The 20,134-nt window shown below is 29.1% G+C and overlaps 1 protein-coding gene across 2 annotated transcripts; it reads right to left on the bottom strand.

Moving 5' to 3' along the window:
* Positions 1-225: 225 nt before the first annotated feature.
* On the bottom strand, positions 226-17,033 carry LOC130665214 (uncharacterized). 2 transcript variants are annotated; one of them, XM_057465530.1, is made up of 9 exons: positions 16,431-17,033; positions 14,291-15,561; positions 11,941-12,040; positions 7,125-7,333; positions 4,124-4,467; positions 2,407-2,731; positions 2,237-2,321; positions 2,022-2,151; positions 226-510 (listed from the first exon to the last, which is right to left on the bottom strand). In XM_057465530.1, exons 1-9 carry the CDS (start codon positions 16,649-16,651, stop codon positions 484-486), a joined length of 2,712 nt encoding a protein of 903 aa, XP_057321513.1. In that variant the 5' UTR covers positions 16,652-17,033; the 3' UTR covers positions 226-483. The 2 variants fall into 2 exon arrangements, with proteins under 2 accessions (XP_057321513.1, XP_057321505.1); XM_057465522.1 differs by having other exon boundaries at positions 11,941-12,043; positions 16,431-17,032.
* Positions 17,034-20,134: the final 3,101 nt, after the last annotated feature.

Here is a 20,134-nt window from a genome sequence, read left to right as displayed (position 1 = left end):
ATCTCAACAATTAATAAGATGTCAATGACCTAGTAAAAATGAAATAAAAAATGACATTCAATTTTAATGAGACGTTAAAAAAATAATAATCATCAGTGTTAATTCGAGAGACTTTCTCTATCTGTCTACTTAGTTTCATTCAACTTTCCATATCGCTTCTTTCACATTGACCTTTCCACATTTGACCTTTTATTTAAATAAAATAAATAAATAAACAACAAAAAGAATTTTTTTATTTTTAATATTTATTAACAATTATTAATAATAATTTTATAAAGTCAATTATAAACAAATTTACGTTTTTATTAACTAACGACACATTAATTAGCAGCACGTCTTGTTAATTATCTTCAGAAGATATTAACATTAATTATATAAAATAATATTACTCTCTTTTGTTTGTCAATTTTGTAAAAACTTTTTTTAATCATTGGTGTTACAGTTTTTTTTTTAATTATCGGCCATCATTTTTTGATTATCGAATCAATAGTAAGGCCTTCGTGGATTGTTCTAAAAAAATAATAGAAAATTTAGTAAATGCTACAACTTAAGGGGGGAAGTTGGTCTGAGATACAAAAAAAAGACCATTTTTTTTGTGATTTTTTTAGAGTACCTTCATTATTAAAATTCTTAAAATTTGTGACATTATTGAGCATCATTCCAAGAATATTCTGCTAAATTTTCGTAAAAAAATATTTAAAAATAAGCCAGTGGTAGTGGGGAGAGACGATCGTCGAAAAGTTTCAGCATTAATTCAGACTGAATAAACTGCTAACTACCAGTAGAAAAAAATAAAAAGTGGCTATTTAAAATACATTAAAAAATGAGTCTGAACTCAGGCTGAAAGGTCGTCATATTTAACTTTTCAGGACCATCAGGCTTAAATTAAGCTTGAAAATAAAATCAATTAGTCAGGCTATTCAGTTTGACAAAAGCGTCAAATCAAGCTCTTCAGGTTAAAAATATGTTTAATTGTAGCAGTGTGATCAGCTTCAAATCAGTGCAGAATTGAGGTTCTTCAGGTCGAAATTGTGCCCTATGATGACAGTGTGGCAGTTTCAATTCAAGTCTGAATTTAGTTAAATAGCAGTTTATTCAGTTCGAAAATAAGCTTAAAAGTTAAGCTAGTTTTGAACTGAATAACCGTCAGGTTATTCAGCTTGAATTCAGTGTCTTTTCAATTATATAGTAGGCTGTTCAGTTTTACAACAGCCTGAAAATTTCACGTCAGTCCAGCTTTAACTTAATTCCACTAGCAGGCTGATCAGTTTGAAAATAATTTCAACTGAAAGGCTGAACAGTTTAATTTAAGGCTCAATTAAGCGTAGTCAGTTTCAAGTAAGGTTCAGTTCAGCGCAGTCAGCTTCATTTAAGGTTTAGTTAAGCCTAATCAGTTTGAAATAATGCTGAAACTTTTCAACTCGATCGAGTCACCTTAAAAAAAAGTCTCCATGCCGTAGGCAGGATAACTCATGACTGCCTCATCTGAAATCAAAAAACTAAAAAGATATCTTTAGTACATAAGTTTATCTTAGATTTGAACGAAGGATTATTTTTTTTCAATAACTACTTATTTGTTAATTAATCAAAAGGAGGAATTTTTGGTAAAAATCCGAGTTTGTTAATCGCACCTTTAACAAAAATTCAAAAATAAATATTTTGTTTATTCATTCGTTCAAATCCAAGATAAACTTACGCACTCAAGAAATCTTTTTGGTTTTTTTATTTCAGATGAGGCAGTCATGAGTTATCCTGCCTACGGCATGGAGACTTTTTTTTAAGTGAATCGGCTCTCCCCTCTACCACTGGCTCATTTTTCAATATTTTTTTCTGAAAATTTAGGAGAATATTCTTGGAATGATGCCTAATAATGTTACAAATTGTAAGAATTTTAATAAAGAATGTACTCTGAAAAAAAAATCACAAAAATATGGTCTTTTGTTTGTATCTCAGACCAGCTTCCCTCCTTAAATAACAATAGTGATAATAAAATATTTTTTATTATCAACTGAATTAATTACCAAAGGGTTCGGCCTAAATCTATAAGCGAGCATCATCCGTTTTCTGTATGCATCAAATTCATCATCATCGCGTGAAATATTATCCGGTCTTTCTGCACCCAAACCAGAGCTATCCAACCTACTAGTTGCTCTAATTAAAAATTTTAATTAATCAATAATTGATAATTCAATCGACTAATAATTAACAATTAATAAATAAATAAATAGAAACTTACTTATTTACAGGTTCAATACGACCGCTACCTTCGCTACCAAGTCCTTGGCCTTCGGACCAACCGAGTTTTTGTAGCATTTTAAAACCTTAAATATTAATTAATATATTTAATTACTAAAGATCTATAGTTAGTCAATTAATTTATAAATTTTATTTGTTATAAATACGAACCTATATTGTCTTCCTTTAATTTAAACTCTTTGTAATCACTAAGATCTGGTTCTTTGCCTTGTTTCAGAGCACTGTACTGCTCCATAAATTTTTTAAGTTCATCGGGTGGCAAAAAATCACCAATGTGATGTTTACCCTCGGACTGTGCTGTCAATTCTTCCGCCCACATTTGCGTAGCTTCCATTTCAGCGGATCTCAATTTATGTTCCCACGTCCCGCCTTCAGTCTCTTCATCGCTGTCATATTCATATTTATGTTTTCCTTGCGATTCCAGACGCTTTACTTCTTCACGTTTTTTAAGCAAATTTTGATACAATAAATTTATCTATAAATATATATAATTATTGATAATTAATTAATAAATTAAATCTGCGGATTTATTTTAAAGGAATCCGATTTTTTTAAATGAATTTTTTTTTATCGCATGAAATATTTGTAGAATTTTTCCATATTAAATTTATGTCCAATGGAATAAAATTTCACTGACAGTAACTATTATTTTGTTGACTTGACGATATTAGAGAATATATATATATAAATAAATATGTAGATATAAATATAAATTAAAAGTCTAAAATAAAATTATTGTATAATTTCACACAAAGGTAAATATAAATTTAATATTCCCGAAAGTTTTGTTTACAAAAAAATGAATATAAATATTCATAAATTTATGGTAAAATATTTAAATTAATAATAACATAAAAATTTAATTAGTCCGACAGATAAAAAAAAAAATTTTAAACTTAAATTTCTAGTTGTTTTAATTAAAGATAACAGTGTGCCGGAAATCAATACAACTACCAAGTCAATAAATTTAAATGTATATCATAAATTTTAAATTAATTAACTATTATACAGCAATCACCCAGCATTTAAAAACCGCAGTAATTAATACTAGTTCGAATATATATTTAAAATTATTTAGTTCAATGAAAAAAAAATAATCCTCAATTTTTAAAAGACAGCAGATCCTTTACGGGGGATAGCCACTGTGAAATTTCAAAAAAAAAAATTTTATATATTCAAAAATTTGTATCTTGAGTTTTATATGAAAATTCCGAATATTTTTTAAGTTATAGTCTTTTTTGTGACAGCGCGTCAACTGACCGATGCATCGAGTAAAAACTTTGAACGCGTTTTTCTCGAAACTACTTTTTTTGAACTGATCGCATTTGTAATTTGCATAAATATCAACCGATTCGCAATTTTTTTCCGTATTCGTCTATTCAGTAGCTAAAGTTGCACGTAGGGGATTTTGAAAATTTTGATTTTTAAGATTTTTTAGGGCTATTTAAATCCAAAAAAATGAGAAAAAAAACGAAAAAATTTTTAATGTCGCCATTTTTCTTCAAATCCAAATTTTCAAAATCCCATAGGTGCAACGATAACCACATGCATACAGATTACAACGCGGTTTAGTTTTTTTGTTTCTGATAATCCGTTTTTGAGTTAGAGATGAGACCGTGGTGGGGGAAATTTTTTTGGTGCTCCACAAAAATTCTTATAAATTTGTAACAACATGATATTTTTTAATAAAAATTTAGGAGAATTATCTTCAACGTTTACTTTATAAAAAAAAAGAAACCCGATCCCCAAATTCCTTTACTATCCCAGTAAAAAAAACTCCCGAAAATCACCTATTTTTTGGATCTTCACAGCGGCTATATCCCTTAAATATAAATTAATAGAAAAAAAAAAAATTATGAATATAAACCTTGTAGTGATCTTCAGCTTTCTTCCATTGCTCTTCACTTAGATCCAAGGTACCGTAGGTTTGTCTTGCATACTGAGCTAACGCCGGATCATTACGACAAATTTTAGACAGCATAGGATTTTTATTTTTGTTATTTTGTATCTTTGGTGGCAATAAAGCAGGACCTTGACCAGGTTGCCCCGATATTACAATTCCAGGTGGACGTATTTGTTGTTGATTAACGTTTGCTAATGCATCTGCTTGTCTTTTTACACCAGGAACAGGAAATTGGTGTTCGGGTTCGCTCCAACGACTCCGTCTTTTACGTTTTCGTTCTTCTTTACTGTCTTCCTTAACATTATTATCTGTAAGCAAAAGAAAAAATAGACCAAAATGAGTATTCTTTATTCAAGAATTGACTCGATTGATGATCATCAGGGTACGGAAGTTTGTGCTTAACAATAAGAATAAAAGAAAAAAATTCACGCAAATTTTTCTATATCAAAATGACAATCGAGAGAAAATTCACGTGAATTAAATTAAAAGATATAGGATAAGAGCACCAGTACCCAGCCCCTAATCAGTAGCCAGTCGGTCATATCCTTTAACATTGGCTCAAAATATATATAGATATAATTTAACATGAGGTCGCTGGCTACTGGTTTGGGGCTGGGTCGGCTGGGTGCTGGTGCTCTTACCCTATTCAAATATCGAATGCCATAAAAGAACGTCGAAATTGGGTTGTAAAAAAAAATATGTCCGTAAGATTATCAGCACGATAATAAGCAAGATCATCAGCAAGACAAATAGCAAGACAATTGTCTTGCTGGTGGTTTTTGCAATTGTCTTGCTCATTGTTTTGCTGCTGATGATCATCAGTAAAATATATTTTTATCACAAAAAGTATTTTTGTACGCATTTAAAAATTAATTATGTTATAGCATCTTTTACAAATTACTTTATTTAAATTTTTCAAGTGTCCAAAACTGGCCCTCAAATGGCCAAAAATGGCAGGGGAGAAAGGGGTCAATTGAAGCAGTAATATTTTAACAATTTTTTTTAGATGAATATTAAAAAAAAAAGAGATGAATTAAATGAGCAGCAAATCGACGCGATTCTCAGGTTTTCCAACAGAAAAAATTATTTAAAAAATTTTTTAAATATCGGAAAGATAATTATTATTAATTCATTCGATACTAAAAAGTATAGTGGACAAAACTTATAAAATTTTTAAAGACTAGGAAATTTATTTTCGTTACAAATGATCTTTTAATTAAAATTGCGGCGCCGCGCTTCTAGTGCGAGGGCCGAAGGGTTAAACAATTTTTCAAGAGCTGAAACAAAAGTTGACATGTCTACACAGAAAAAACAATATAGTAGTGGCAACTTTCTGGGATAGTACTGAGTACTTTTTGTAAAAAAAAATTTTAGACAGTACTGTGTGTTATCTAGACTGGATCCACTACTATAGACTATATCCACTACTGTCCGGAATAGTACTCAGTACTGTCCCAAAGAGTTGCCACTACTACATTGTATTTTCTGTGTAAGAACACAAAAACTTGAATTTTTTAAAATTAAATCATCATAATGATTCCAAACCTCGGTCAGACTAAGGCTTAGTGGTTCCACCATAATATCTCCCCCGACAAAATCTCTCCGGGACAAAATCTGTTGAACACGATCTCTATAAACAAGATCTTATAATAATCTATGTAATTATAATAATTTTTACACTTACGACTGGAATCGTATTCAGATTTTTTGTTCACATTTTATGTGTATATCATAAATAAATAGCATGTGTTACACATACACGTATGAAATCATGGGAAATTCCCAGCCCAAACTTGACATCATCGTCAATTGCAAGAACTTGACGTAATCTTACTGTGAAGTTAATCAAAATCATTGAACGTCAAATTTTTGAAGTGATAGTATGGCCATCAGGGATTGGACATAAAAATAATTTCAGAAATTTTATCCTGGAGAGATTTTGTCGGACAGATTTTGTCCAGAGAGATAAAGTCATGTTACCAGGCTTAGTGTATTAAAACATAATTCCATGAGGACGATTCATTGTTTATTTTTTTCGATTTTTTAAGCTTATTGGTTCAATTGACCCTCTTCTCCCCTGTTCTACCCTGTATATTAGGGTGAGCCAAAAAAACCAACCTATCGAATTTATGTCTTAAAAAGGACCTATATATCGAGAAAAAAATTCTCCCATTGGGCAAAATTTTTAGCTCAATTTTAAAAGGTGTCGGTAGTAATTTGAAATTTCCCATTTAAATAACATGCAAAAAAATTTTTTTTTATTAAAAATATTATAACTTTTGAACCGTGTGAGATAAAAATTTGGATTTAGAATATTATTGTATGGCATTAAATTTCTTTAAAAAAAGTCCTGGGAGTCGAATTTGTAAACTTGATTTTTCGTATACTAACAGGCCATCAAAGTCTATAGTAAACAGAATCATACAAATTTAAGGTTTTATTATTAAACATATCAATACTACGAGAAAATTTGTTCTACATGTAGTGCAATGAAATCACCAACAATATCCACGTTGTAAAAAATAATATTTTGCTATCGATCACAATAAAAGAAAAGTATTTGGAAAATCCAAATAAAACCTTAAATTTGTATGATTCTGTTTACTCTAGACTTTGATAGCCTGTTAGTATACGAAATATCAAGTTTACAAATTCGACTCCTAGGACTTTTTGTAAAGAAATTCAATGCCATACAAGAATATTCTAGAGCCGAATTTTTATCTCACTCGGTTCAAAAGTTATAATATTTTTAATCAAAAAAATTTTTTTGCATGCTATTTAAATGGGAAATTTCAGATGGCTACCGACACCTTTTAAAATTGAGCTAAAAAGTTTGCCCAATGGGAGAATTTTTTTCTCGATATATAGATCCTTTTTAAGACGTAAATTCGATAGGTTGGTTTTTTTGGCTCACCCTACTGTATATATTAAAAAAAAAAAAAAAAAAAGAAAATTGTTGACATACCACTTTGTAAGATATGTTTATTAGATACTCTATCAATGTCATCGTTATCACTAAGAGCATCTTCAGGACAATAAGGCTCAGCACCGCTTCCAGTAGTGCCACCACCAGCTGAACCTCCTCTAGCATCTTTTCCCGCTTTCTCAGCACGATACTTGGCCACCAATCCTCTGTACTGCAGGTACGCTGCACTTTGCTTTTGGTGCAGAAACCTTGATTAAAACAATACTTAAAACGCTGTCAAGTAAGATTTACTCCTAACATTATTTTATTGTGTTATTTACTTTTGTAAAATAAAAAAAAATAAAATATTTTTTTCATTTGCATTACGATACACTTAATATCGTATCAATAATAATTTAAAAAATTTATTTACAATCGTATCGTGAATAAAAAGTTTAATTGTGTTATTTGTAAAAAAGTGAATAAATATATAAAGGATGTTAATTTAAATATATATCTAAAATTAACTAAATAATAAATTTATCTATTGAGATTAATATCAATGAATAATAATAATAATAATAATAATTAAATATTTATATTTACATAACTATAATTAAAGGCTATTTACTAAGCAAGCAATTAAAAATATTATTTCTTTAAATTTATTTATAATATAATATATTTTTTAGCTTATAAATTTTTTAGACAAATATCACGGAGAGAAAAGAATAGTTCTACCCATGTAAAAAAAATTGTTGAAAAAAGGTTAAAAAAGTGTTGACTATTCTAAACTTCAAAACTTGACACAATGACGACCTTTTTTCAAACGATTTTCAAACTTCTAAAAATGCACAGAAAAAAAAATTGACTTAATACTACAAATTAACATTTTTCAGTACACAATTCGTTCAGAAAAAACGGATTTCGAACTATTTTTGACCATTTTTCGTTTTATCTTATCTTAATAATATTAGGACATTTATGATTTTTCCCCGGAATTTTCAAAAGTTTAAAAAACGTTCAAAAAAAGTTCGTCGTTGTGTCACGTTTTGAAGTTTAGACTAGTAAACACCTTTTTAACCTTTTTTTAACAATTTTTTTTACACGGGTAATTCCTATGTAGAATGGTAACCATTACTATGTTACATAGCAATGAAGATTTTTTAGCGTCAAGAGTCACGGGACAGAGTAATCCCCCCATTCTACATGGTAACGTTAGCTATGTCAGCATAGGAATGATTACCATACTACATTGACGAGAGAACTATGTAAATGGACATGAATACAATGTTACCTAACAGCATTTACGATCTTTTATTTATTTTGTATTTAGTAAATAAGGTTACGACAAAATAAATAACTCAAGTTACTTTAAGGGGTAACGGTAACCGATTTTCAATTCAAATTAATTTACGGACCAACACTAGAAACCTAAAATAGAGAGTCTTTAGCGTTTTTTAAAACCTTAACAGAGGGCTAGAAATTTCGTATTTTCAAAAATTCTAATTCGTCTCCGAGAAAAATTGTTTTAAAATTCTCATTTACTCAACGAGTGCAACAAAGATAGTTCCGTTTATTTTTCTGTGAGAAAGAGGTCCGGTAGCGTATCCCCTTAAATTAGGGGTGTGCGAATCTTGTTCGAATCGAATGAAATCGAATAATTAGATTCGATTCGATATTCGAGTTGAATATCGAATAATTTGAAATATTCGAATAGTTCGGAAGATTCGAATAGTTCGAAATTTTTTCGAATCTTCGGTAAATAATACTTTTGCATCTGAGAAATTTAGTATTTATGGCTTAATTAAATTGAAAACTATTATATTATTATATTTGTACCTGGAATTAACTTAAAATTCGGTATCGCGCCGAGTGCTCTACCAGTTGAGCTATCCGGCACTATACTATATTCCGTTCAATAATCCATATCATCATAAATTCAATAAACGTGAGATTTAAAAAAGTTCAAATCTTTCGAACTATTCGAACATTTCAAATCTTCGAGGCGAATCTCGAATCGAATTGTTGAATTGAGAAAATTTGTGTCGTTTTTTCTGTCTTATGTCAATTAAACAGTCATTTAAATGACTTATTTTACCATTATTTGTAACTGACTTTTTGTCGTCACTTGTGTTGTCTTTTGAGTAGATATTTTTTCGGTGACATAAATTTATGATCGTTTTGTCAACGTATTGGTGCCTTATCGATATGTCAAAAGACAGCCTAAAAACTGATATCTTATAGATGTCACAAAGGCAAGTGTCCTACTTGGGAAATAATTTATTTATTTAGTTTGTTTACTTCGTTGTCTTATATATTTACTAAACTAATGACAGTTATTCAAGCATGGGGCTCAGTAACATTCTACATAGTCCTAATTCCCATGTTAGATAGCAATTTTTGCCATTTTTCAAAAAAAGGAGACTGATTACTATGTAGAATGATAATCATTACTATTCTTTTCTCTCCGTGTAATAAAAACACTTAATATTTTAGCACCCCATAAGCTTTCATAAATTAAATTATCATCAGCACAGTACTGATTAAAAAATAAATTGGTAAATATTTTATTAGACAAATAAATATTTTAAATGACAGTTTTTTTTTGCTTCAATAATTAATGACGATACAAAAGTATGAAATTACAACGGAAAAGCATAGAAAATTTTTTAGACTCCCTACTAATTCATTATATATTTACTTGGTAATTATGCATCGTACGGCTCTAGTTATTTAAAGGAAGAAAAAATCTAATTTTATACTTGTTGATTTGAAAAAAATTTCATCAGCAAGTCAATGGCCTAATTCTCAAACGTAACCCATAAAAGAACAAATTTAACAGGAGACATTAAGGGCATTCTTAGACAGTGTTCTCCACTTTTTTAAAATATTGAAAGACTTTCAATTGTAATGACCGTATTAAAATTTTAATAATTAATTTTAAAAAAGTTTAAGCATTAATTGAAAAAAGGGCAACGCAGTTACAATTTCGCCCAGACAGAATTAAAAAAAAATTATTTACAGTTGATATCAATTAGCAGTTAAACGAAATTTGGGTTAATAAATTTCAGCCTACAAAAATTTGAAAATTCAAATTGTAAAAATGACATGAAGATTTTACTGAAATCTATTTTCCAATTTTCGTTAAACTCTGAATTGACATCAACTGTAAGTAATTCTTTTTTAACTTCCCGCTAAAAAAATTGCAAATTTTCAAAAAAAGAGAAGTTATTGGTTTGGATCCGATTTTCGAAAATCGAGTTTTCATCAGATGTTGACGTTTTGAGGTCCTAGGAAGCTATTTTGTCTATTCCCAAATGGACGTCCGTGTGTATGTGTGCGTGTGTGTGAACTTTTTCTTGTCCGACGATATCTTTGGAACGAATCAACCAATTTGAACGTATTTGGTGGCAATCGACAGGGCTCACCAAAACTTAAAATTGATTAGATTTTGGGGTAGATTGGTCATGTACATTTTGTCTCGCGGTATTTCTCATGTTTGCGCAATAAGAGAAGCTTTTAAAAAATTTTGAAAAAATGCACCAAAACTAGAGATTTCAAGCTGTAAAATGCTTTTTTTAAAATCTCGATACGATCATTTTTTACCAAGTTACAGCCTTCCAAAACTCACTAAAAAATTTATAAAATTTTTCTGCTCCTTTAATTTTTTGCATTAGTGTAGTTTACGAGTTATACGAAGAATAAAAATTAAAAATTTTTTTTTGTTTTTTGCGTGTAACTTATAAACCACTTGCCCGATTCGCCTAAAAATGTGATCAGTTTTAAATCTTGTTGAGCCCTTTCGATTGCCACCAAGAACGTTCAAATCAGTTCATTCGTTCCAAAGATATCGTCGGACAAAAATTATAATTTTTCAGTGAAGGTATGTTTTATCGGCCTAACAAATTTTTTAGTTCGAAGAGCTCAAAAATTTACAAGTAATAATGTTTACGAGCTCTCTGAGCTCGAAAACAGCAGGAAATTTTGGGGCTGGCCCGCAGGGTCAGACGGTTTTCAGATTTTTTTTCTTTTTTAATTACTTTTAAATCTCATAAATTTTTTAAATAATTGCGCTCATTATTATTATTAAATAATTTTAATTTTTCTGTAAAGTTTAAAAATTTTTTGTAAATTATAAGTAAAAAAAACTTCTAGCTCTTGTGATAAATAAAATAAATAGAACAAAGACTTTATATCTCATATTATCTTTATCTCAGTTTAAGTAATGATCCCCTTCCTTTTATATTACTTTTAAAATTATCACATTTTTCAGTAAATATTACCTAATAATTTAAATGAATAATAAAAAAAACAATTATTAAATATTTAAATATTTTTCTGTCTAAAATATCCAAACAAAAATATTTCTATGCTTTGTTGTAAAAATAATACCGTGCTAATGAGTGTTAAATAATCCCAGTGTTAATAGAGTAATAAAGTTCTTACTTGACTTATCATGCCGTAAAATGACGATTGTCTAAAGAATTACATACTGTGTTTATATTACACTAAGCGAATAAAAAGTGACATTATTAATTAAATGGTAATAAAAGTTAACATGACAATCTACAAAATCTTACGATTTTATTTAATAGAGAAAGAAAAAAAATTTTTTATGCAACAAGATAACACTGACTGCACAATTTATTCGAAATAATAGAGTGGATTGCATAACTTGAATTAAAACAATTAGAAAAGTCAATTAATAAGAGACATAAAGAGGGAGGTAAAAATAAAAAATGGGTAAAATAATAATGCAGATGTCAGAGTAAATAGAATAAAAGCAAGCGTAATATAAAGCGTTAGAATATAAATATATAAATAGATAGATAGATAAATAATGCAATAATTCATCAGTGAGGACAGTAGTTACCATAGTTTAGGATCTTGTAAATTCTTCTCGCGTACTTCTTGTTCAATTGCGTCACCACAGTCTGCAACAATTCGTGCCAATTGTTCAGCTTCCTGACAACCTACTGAAATAATAATTAATAATTATTATTAACTTTATCTTTATGAGAACAAAACTTTCGAAATCGCATCTAAGTCACTAGACGTAGTGATGAAAATTTTTTTAATTTTAACAAATAATTGGTATTTAAATTCATTGATTTAACGGTAACGAGAGTAATAGTAAAACAGATCAGGGAATTATAAAGTTTGTGTAAAGACTAATTACAAAATGGGAACATATTTAATTTGAAAAAATTTCGATAGATGTAAAAATAGAGTAGAGGAATAAAGAAAAAAATAAATAAATAAATAAAGAATAAAAGTAAACAAAAATTCGTTATAAAGAAAAATAAAAATTTGAAAAATAATAAAAATCCAGAAGACGGACAATAAATAAAACTACTTGAAAGTTTTTAATGATTTTTACATTAATATAAATAAATAGACTGCAAACAATAAATGATAATTATAATTATACTTCTGTTTTTTCAATTGATCAACTAAAATAATTGTTGTCTTGCTATTAGAGGCTGTCCGGTTATTGGTCTCGGTACTTATTTTATTTTATTGATTTAGCAATAAACCCAACAGCCGTAGCCAATTACGGGGTAACTCTTACAACAAAATACAGAAAAAAAAAATATATTTATGGGCAGAAGATGTGCCTCTGAAGAAAACTAAACATAATCAGTAAATTATTGTTTATAATAATTTTTCAATATAGATATCTTTTTGATCTGTTTTAATTGTTGTTGATTGTAAAATAACTGACAGACTTCCGATGTCTTTCAAGTATTTTTTATTCTTTGGTATTATTTCGTGAGTCTATTACTCACATCTTTAGACCATTACTACAATTTAATTATGTTTTATTACATGATAAATTTAAAATTAACAATAGTTATTCTATAATTTAGTTATTTTACTTACATTTTGAATAGAGGGTACCGCCACTCATTATCCAAAGACAAAATATCCGCTATAAAATATCCGAATACATTTTATCCGATAGACAAAATATCTCCGGACTAAATACTCAATAGATAAAATATCCTCGCTAAAATATCTTATAATATAAATACTTTTAATATAAATAGTACGGTACCCTTTTATCAGAAACGTTTAATATATTTGCACATAAAATTTGAGTGTGTGATATTAAAAATAGATCATCACATATGCTTTGAATGGTACGGTACCCGTTTATCGAAAACCATTAATTATTTTTTCACTTAAAATATATTTTTTCGAATAAGATTTATCGGCAGGATATTTTGTCACAAATTTTTTGTCTCTTGAATATTTAGTCCGGGGATATTTTGTCTATCGGATAATTTGTATTCGGATATTTTATCGCGGATATTTTGTCGGGGATATTTTATCCGCGAACTACAAGTCGTGCTACTGAATAGAGAAATTATAAATTGATAAAATGTGAGTAAAATAACTAAATTATAGAATAACTATTGTTAATTTTAAATTTATCATGTAATAAAACATAATTAAATTGTAGTAATGGTCTGAAGATGTGAGTAATGAACTCACGAAATATTACCAAAGAATAAAAAATACTTGAAAGACGTCGGAAGTCTGCCAGTTATTTTACAACCAACAATAATCAGTAATACTGCAATATTACATAGTAAAAAAAAAATAATAACAAACCAAAAAAGAAAATTTTTTCTTAAACATGTCCATAATAATAGATTTTTCGCAGTGAAGTAATTAATTTGCCAAGTGATGCATTTGAAAAGCCCGTAGGACTGTCCACTATGTCAAGCGATCGTTCCCGCTCAGTATTAATTTTTCCCATAATTACAAAAATTTTTAAAATACAGTACTAACTTTTTTTTTTAATTTTGATACTTGTTAAGTCTCAGTATGAAATTGAAAATATTCGAAAAATTATTATAAATGAAAAAAAAATTTTTAATCAAAAGTTATAGTTTTTAAAATAATTATTCCCTACTAAATTGTATTATTTAAAATAAATTAACATAAACAACTGCGATAATTTAAATGAAATAGAATAAAATAAAATAAAAATAAATTGTGATTTTAATTTTAATCAATTCATGACTCGAAAAATTTCAAGTAATATAAAAAAAAAATATAAACAAATATATTGATTTGATATTGAATTTGGACTGTTAATAAGTTTAATAAATTCTCTTTAAATTGAAATGAAAGTTATTGATAATAATTGAAGTAGCATTTAATTAAATAGTCAATTATGTACAAATATTTATAATTTAATTAATGGTACTCACCAAAAATATCTGATGAAGAAAGAGGTGGTTGTACAGGCGGGGGCAGCTGTACATTAACACTAGGCCGCACAACAGATAATTGCATTTGATTTTTAATTGGATAAGTTGTCGGTAATAAATGAGCTGCTGTCGTATGATTAGCACCGGTGATCAATGGAGGTGGTGGTACACTCGATAGCGTCGGGACATTAGGTAATGATGGTACACTAGCAATTGATGGGACATTAGGCGGCGGAATATTTAAATTTGGTGGAGGTACTGAATTAATAGTTGAGTTATGAACCGGGGGTGGTTTCGTCATAATCAATGGTGGCGGTATTACTGGCGGTGGAGGTGGCGGCGGTACATTTGAAACAGAATTTTGATTCAATTTAATCATATTGGGTGGCATTTGTGACATCGGTGGTAATAAATTAGACCGAACACTGGGTGCTGGTGGGGGTGGTTGTAAATTGGTCAAAGGAATACTGCATGATTGGGGTGGTGGAATGTGTCCAGCTGATGGCGTTGACGTTGACGAGTTAATTGAGTTGGCTGATGCGGATTGAGAAGGTGGAGGTTGATTTAATTGCATTCTAGGTGGTGGTACGTTTGTATTTATCGGAGGTCCTGGTGGTGGAGGCGGAGGTCTAATTATGTGCGGAGGTGGGACTGATGGTACTGATATACGAGGCGGTACTGATGAAATACCTTGTGATGCAATTGGAAGACTTTGGTGACTTGGATCTAATTTAAGCGAGTAATTGTCACTCTTCGAGGGAGAAATATGAACTTGATGTGGAGGTGGAGGTACATTTCTTAAGTTTGGAGGTGGAACATTTATTTGTTGTATTAAAGGAGGAATAAGCGGTGGAATGGAAGATGGCGATGACGACTGGGATTTTAAATTGTTTGGCTGGTGATAACGAGGTGGACGTTGATCTGGACTTGGCGATGATCTATGTCGTGGTGGCGATGGACTTGACGAGCAACTTCGTCGTCTTTCACTCCTCTGATGCCAACGCGATTCATTTCTTCGTCTATCCCGGCGATCGTAGTCACGATTTTTATCTCCGTTCCAGCGACGATTATCGTAATTTCTATCGCTACGATCACTACGTTCCTCTTTTTTTGACTGTGATACTGGCGGCGGCGAGTCTTCAATTTTAGCCTGCGCAGGTTCTTTACTCGTAGTTTTATTCGATGCGATTTTTTTAAATTGGTCAAGAAAACTGCCGTCATTAGCGAATAAATTTACTGTAGCTACAGCTGCTGGCTTCTCGTCTTCTTTCCTATAAATAAATACATACTGTCTCTTACTGACCTCTATTTACTTTAAATCTAGATTACTCCGTACACTTTACTACTAGATCTGTCTAGATGATTACTTATAAATTAAAGTCTATAAACATCTTCATGTTTGTAATTTAATTAATATCACTTATCATTACAAACATCTTCCATGACATAACATTACATGTTATACAATTTAAATTCATACCACATCATATTTAATTTAATTTATGGTATATACGTATGAATGTCATTTATTTTAAAGTAAAATATAAACCAACAAAAATATTGATTTATAATTCTCGACAAGCAGCAGTAGAAGTTAACCTAATATGCTTTGATAAATCACCACGTGAGCCAAGACAAGGTTACCTAAATACTTGGCTCCAAAAGACAAAAAAAGGAAACTGTGGTTTAAATAATCAAAACTAGACAGTGTAGAAGTACATAAATTTATAATGATACTCAAGTTAGATGATACTGAAGTTAGCCGACGTTTAATAATTTTAGGATTTTTAAAAAATGATAAATTGAAAGAAAAAAAATATTTTTAAAAATTGCACTTATAGTCTGTTAAATTTTCTACATGTGCATATTTTTTATTTAAATTTAATTGTTGAAAAAAAATCTAAATATTTTTAATTGTCTGCTGACTTCAGAATCATCAAGTTAGCCGGTCTAATAATTTTTGAATTTTTTTAAAACCCATGAATTTAAAAAATTGTACCTTCAGGTTTTTAAATTTTCTACATGTGCATATTTTTAGTTTTTTTTTTTATAGAAATTAGTGAAAAAAATTCAAAAATTGTAATTGTCCGCAAACTTCAGGATCATAACTTTAAAAATTATTTAAAAAATTGCGTCTTACTTGACTATAGCAGTGACTTTGGTAACTGATGAAGGAGAGGTGTTTGAATTATTTTTTTGTACTTCAACAGCGGCTTTGGCCTTCATATCTTGCATTTTAGCTTGAATTTCTAATTTTTTCTGCTGGATTATTTGCTCTTGTTTGGACATCTGGGCAAATCTTTCATTCCGTGATGTTTTTGATACAAAAGGATCAGAACCTTTGACACCACGATACGCCATATTTATTATTTTTACTTTTTTTTTTATTATTAATAATAACAATATTAATATATATTTTTTTTTTAGTCAACAAGCCCAGACAGGAGTAAGAACACGAGCCAGACTGAGGGCTGTCACGGAAGCAGTAGCAGTCTATCGAGTGACACCATTTTCACATCTATCTCACTTTAAAATATAAACTATTCTTATTTAACTCTTACATAGACACAGTACTTAGCACTTGACACGCGAATAAAAAAATCCACACTGAGGATTGAGCTGAGACTGAAGCAGGCAGCATTTGAGTAGTTTTTAGTATATATATGTATATATATTTCAATGGATTAAATTAAATATTGTGTAGAGGTAGATGAGTGTCACTGACACGCAACATCAGCAGCTGTAGTGCCTTTATATTATGCGGCTCTGCTGCACATATGCAACTTTTAACCTCAATCATGTGACCGCGCGCTTGCGTAGTAATTTGAATTTACAAAGCGCGCATGCGGATTTTTATGACAACTACTACTTGCGCAAGCGCGCCGGTTTCAAACTTGTAATTTTTATTATTATTTTTATTTTTATTAACCGTGCATCGAGTTCGAGGCTTTGTTTTATGTAAGTACTTTGGGCGAGTCAAAAAAGCCTCGGGGCTTCATGCTCACGGGTCACGAGCTTTGATTTTTTTTATTGATTACATGGTTCCTTTGACTATTTACTTGTTTTTCATTTCAATTTATTTTAAATAAAATATTTTATTTAAGTAAAAGTTTTTTTTCAGTTTTCTGAGGCTACACTTAAAAAAATCATGAGTGTAAATGTAGCAGACATAAGACAATTTTTAAATTACATTAAAAAAATGCATGAGTGTGAATGTAGCAGACATCAGACAAATTTAAAACTTTAAATAAATGGAGTAGATAATTAAAAAAAAAATATTTTAAAAAAATTCACTTATTAATTTCGAAATTTTTTAAATGTGTATTTTTTTAAATTTTATTTTATTAATTATTTACTCTACATATTAATAACTTAAAATTTGTCTGATGTCTGCTACATTCACACTCACAAAAAATGCACACGGAAAAAACAGAATATTAAAAATTAATAGATAATAGTAAAAAGTGGAATCTGTTACCAATAATTAGTACTATTATGTACTTACTGCAAAGTAGTTTACTAATTTTTGTAGATTCCTAAAAACTACTATCAATTATTTCAAAAAGTAAGTAAATATTATTACTTTTAGGTATAATACGTGACTTATTAGTGAAAGTTAATTAATCTATGACATAATCTATTAAAAAGTTATGATTGGTCAAATTAAGAATTGCTATCTTAGATACTGATTTTTTCAGCCGAAAAATTACAAAAGTTACTAACTTTTATTTTATAAATTCGATATCACTGATCAATTATTAGCTTAAAATATCATTTATTCATCATTATAAATTAATTTACAATATACATAAATCGAATAAGTGGTAAATAATAAAATGAAAAATTAATATACTAGATACTGATTTTTTGCTCATAAAAATACCGGAAATTTTTAACTCTTATTTTATAAATTCTATCTTATTGACTAATAATTAATACAAAATGTTATTTATTAGTTATTACAAATAAATTTATTATATACATAAATCGAATAAGTGGTAAATTTTTAAAACTTTTCTGTTTATTTGAATAGTAATAAATAACTGTCGATACCAATTTATCGATTCTTTTTCATATTAATTTTAATATACGAAATTACAAATTTTGCTCTTCTATGTGTATCAAATTTGAATATAAATAATAGCCATTTTGTAATATATAATGATCCATTCTTGATATTAGTATACAAATATACTAATTATAAGTCAAAAATAAACTACAAACTATTAAAATTTTGAGCATCATTTTTTTCCGTATACTGATTTTTGAATTTTCCAAAGGTGCATTTTTTTATTTTTATTTCATTTTATTATTTCAAAGTTTTAAAAATTATCAAGTGTCCGCTAACTTTACTGTCATAAAAAATTGGGAGTGAATTCGGAGTGATTATAAATTTTATTTAAATCTGAATTCATTCTGTCACTCGGAGTTTCGGAATAAAAAAAAATCTTCGCATAAGGAGTAAATAGGGAATTTGTCTTTTCAGTGGAGTGATTTCAGCGGGACCTAGATTTTATTTAAATCTGCATTCACTCCGGATTTAATCCGCAATCACTCCGCAAATTTTTTAGTATATTAAATTTCTGGGGATTAATGATAATTAATTTTTGAAAAATAAAATATTAGAAGCAGCTGTTACGGTATTATATACATGTATATATGTATATATGAGATTAGAGAGGAATGTTAAAGTTGGAGTAAAGTCAAAATATATACAGACTGGATTCGGTTAGATCATCAATCTGTCATTATAACAACGTTCCATAGATTCTCAAATATAAACTTACCATTTATCTTTGGTTATGAGAATAACATTTGTTTAAAATTGTCAACGTCTGTGAGACATCATGTATTATAAGATTTAACTTACTTAGATAAATTTATTAAATCAAATATGGAAGAAAAAGAGACAAACGGAGCCTACTCTAATTAGTTGGCAATAATTATTTTATATAAGGAAGGGAGGGGCAAAACGGGGTACTTAAAGAAATACCAAGTTTTCGAGAGCTCAAATACGCTAAATATTTTTTTTTAATAATATTCAAAGTTAACAGAAAAAATTTTCAGTTACCGCTAAGAAAAAAAATTTCTGCGGGCAAAATGGGGTACCCCTAAAAAATATAAAACAAAAAATTTCTGGATTAAGTTAAATTTTTTCGTAAGTAATTTACATGAAAAAAAATTATCTTTTCCATGATTATTGTATACATAAAGGAAGAAAAACAAATTTTTAATTTTTTATCATAAAACAAAAGTCATTAATATTTTTCGACTGACAATCGATTTTTGAAAAAGTTTAACAAAAAAAATTCAAAATAATACTGAAATTTACTATGAATTCAAATTTGGCACTAAATAGCTTGAAAGAGTAAACTTATCGAAAAATTATAAGGGACCTTTTTTGGAGAGTTTTCAATTTCCAACCAGAATATGTATTGGCCTTTCCGGTACAATAATTAACTATAAAATTTCAATTTTAAAGAAAACATTTCATCGTGTTATTTGAATCGGAAATAGAAAATTGCCATCAGAAAGTACTTAATACTAATAATAAGGGCTCAAGTTTTGACAGGCGTCTTCTTTTCTACTGAAGCTTTGGAGTGTGTCCTTGAAAAAAAAAAAAAAATCTTACATATATTTATTATATGTACGTCACAGATTATTAATTTTGACAAAAGGATTATTTCGGATCCGAGATTAATCATTTCCGAAATAACGAGGTGACAGTTACCTCGCAGATTTGACAACGAGAGTACCCATCTCCTCCTCAGCGTTGAGGTATACTGAATATGTACTATGGAGGGTTGCCCCCCTTTACCCTCCATATTTGAGACTGAACCTCAA

This window comes from Microplitis mediator, chromosome 1, assembly GCF_029852145.1.
Source record: "Microplitis mediator isolate UGA2020A chromosome 1, iyMicMedi2.1, whole genome shotgun sequence".
NCBI classification, from domain to species: Eukaryota; Metazoa; Arthropoda; class Insecta; order Hymenoptera; family Braconidae; genus Microplitis; species Microplitis mediator.
Note: the sequence above shows the minus strand (reverse complement) of the source record. Positions and strands in the feature narration are given on the sequence as shown.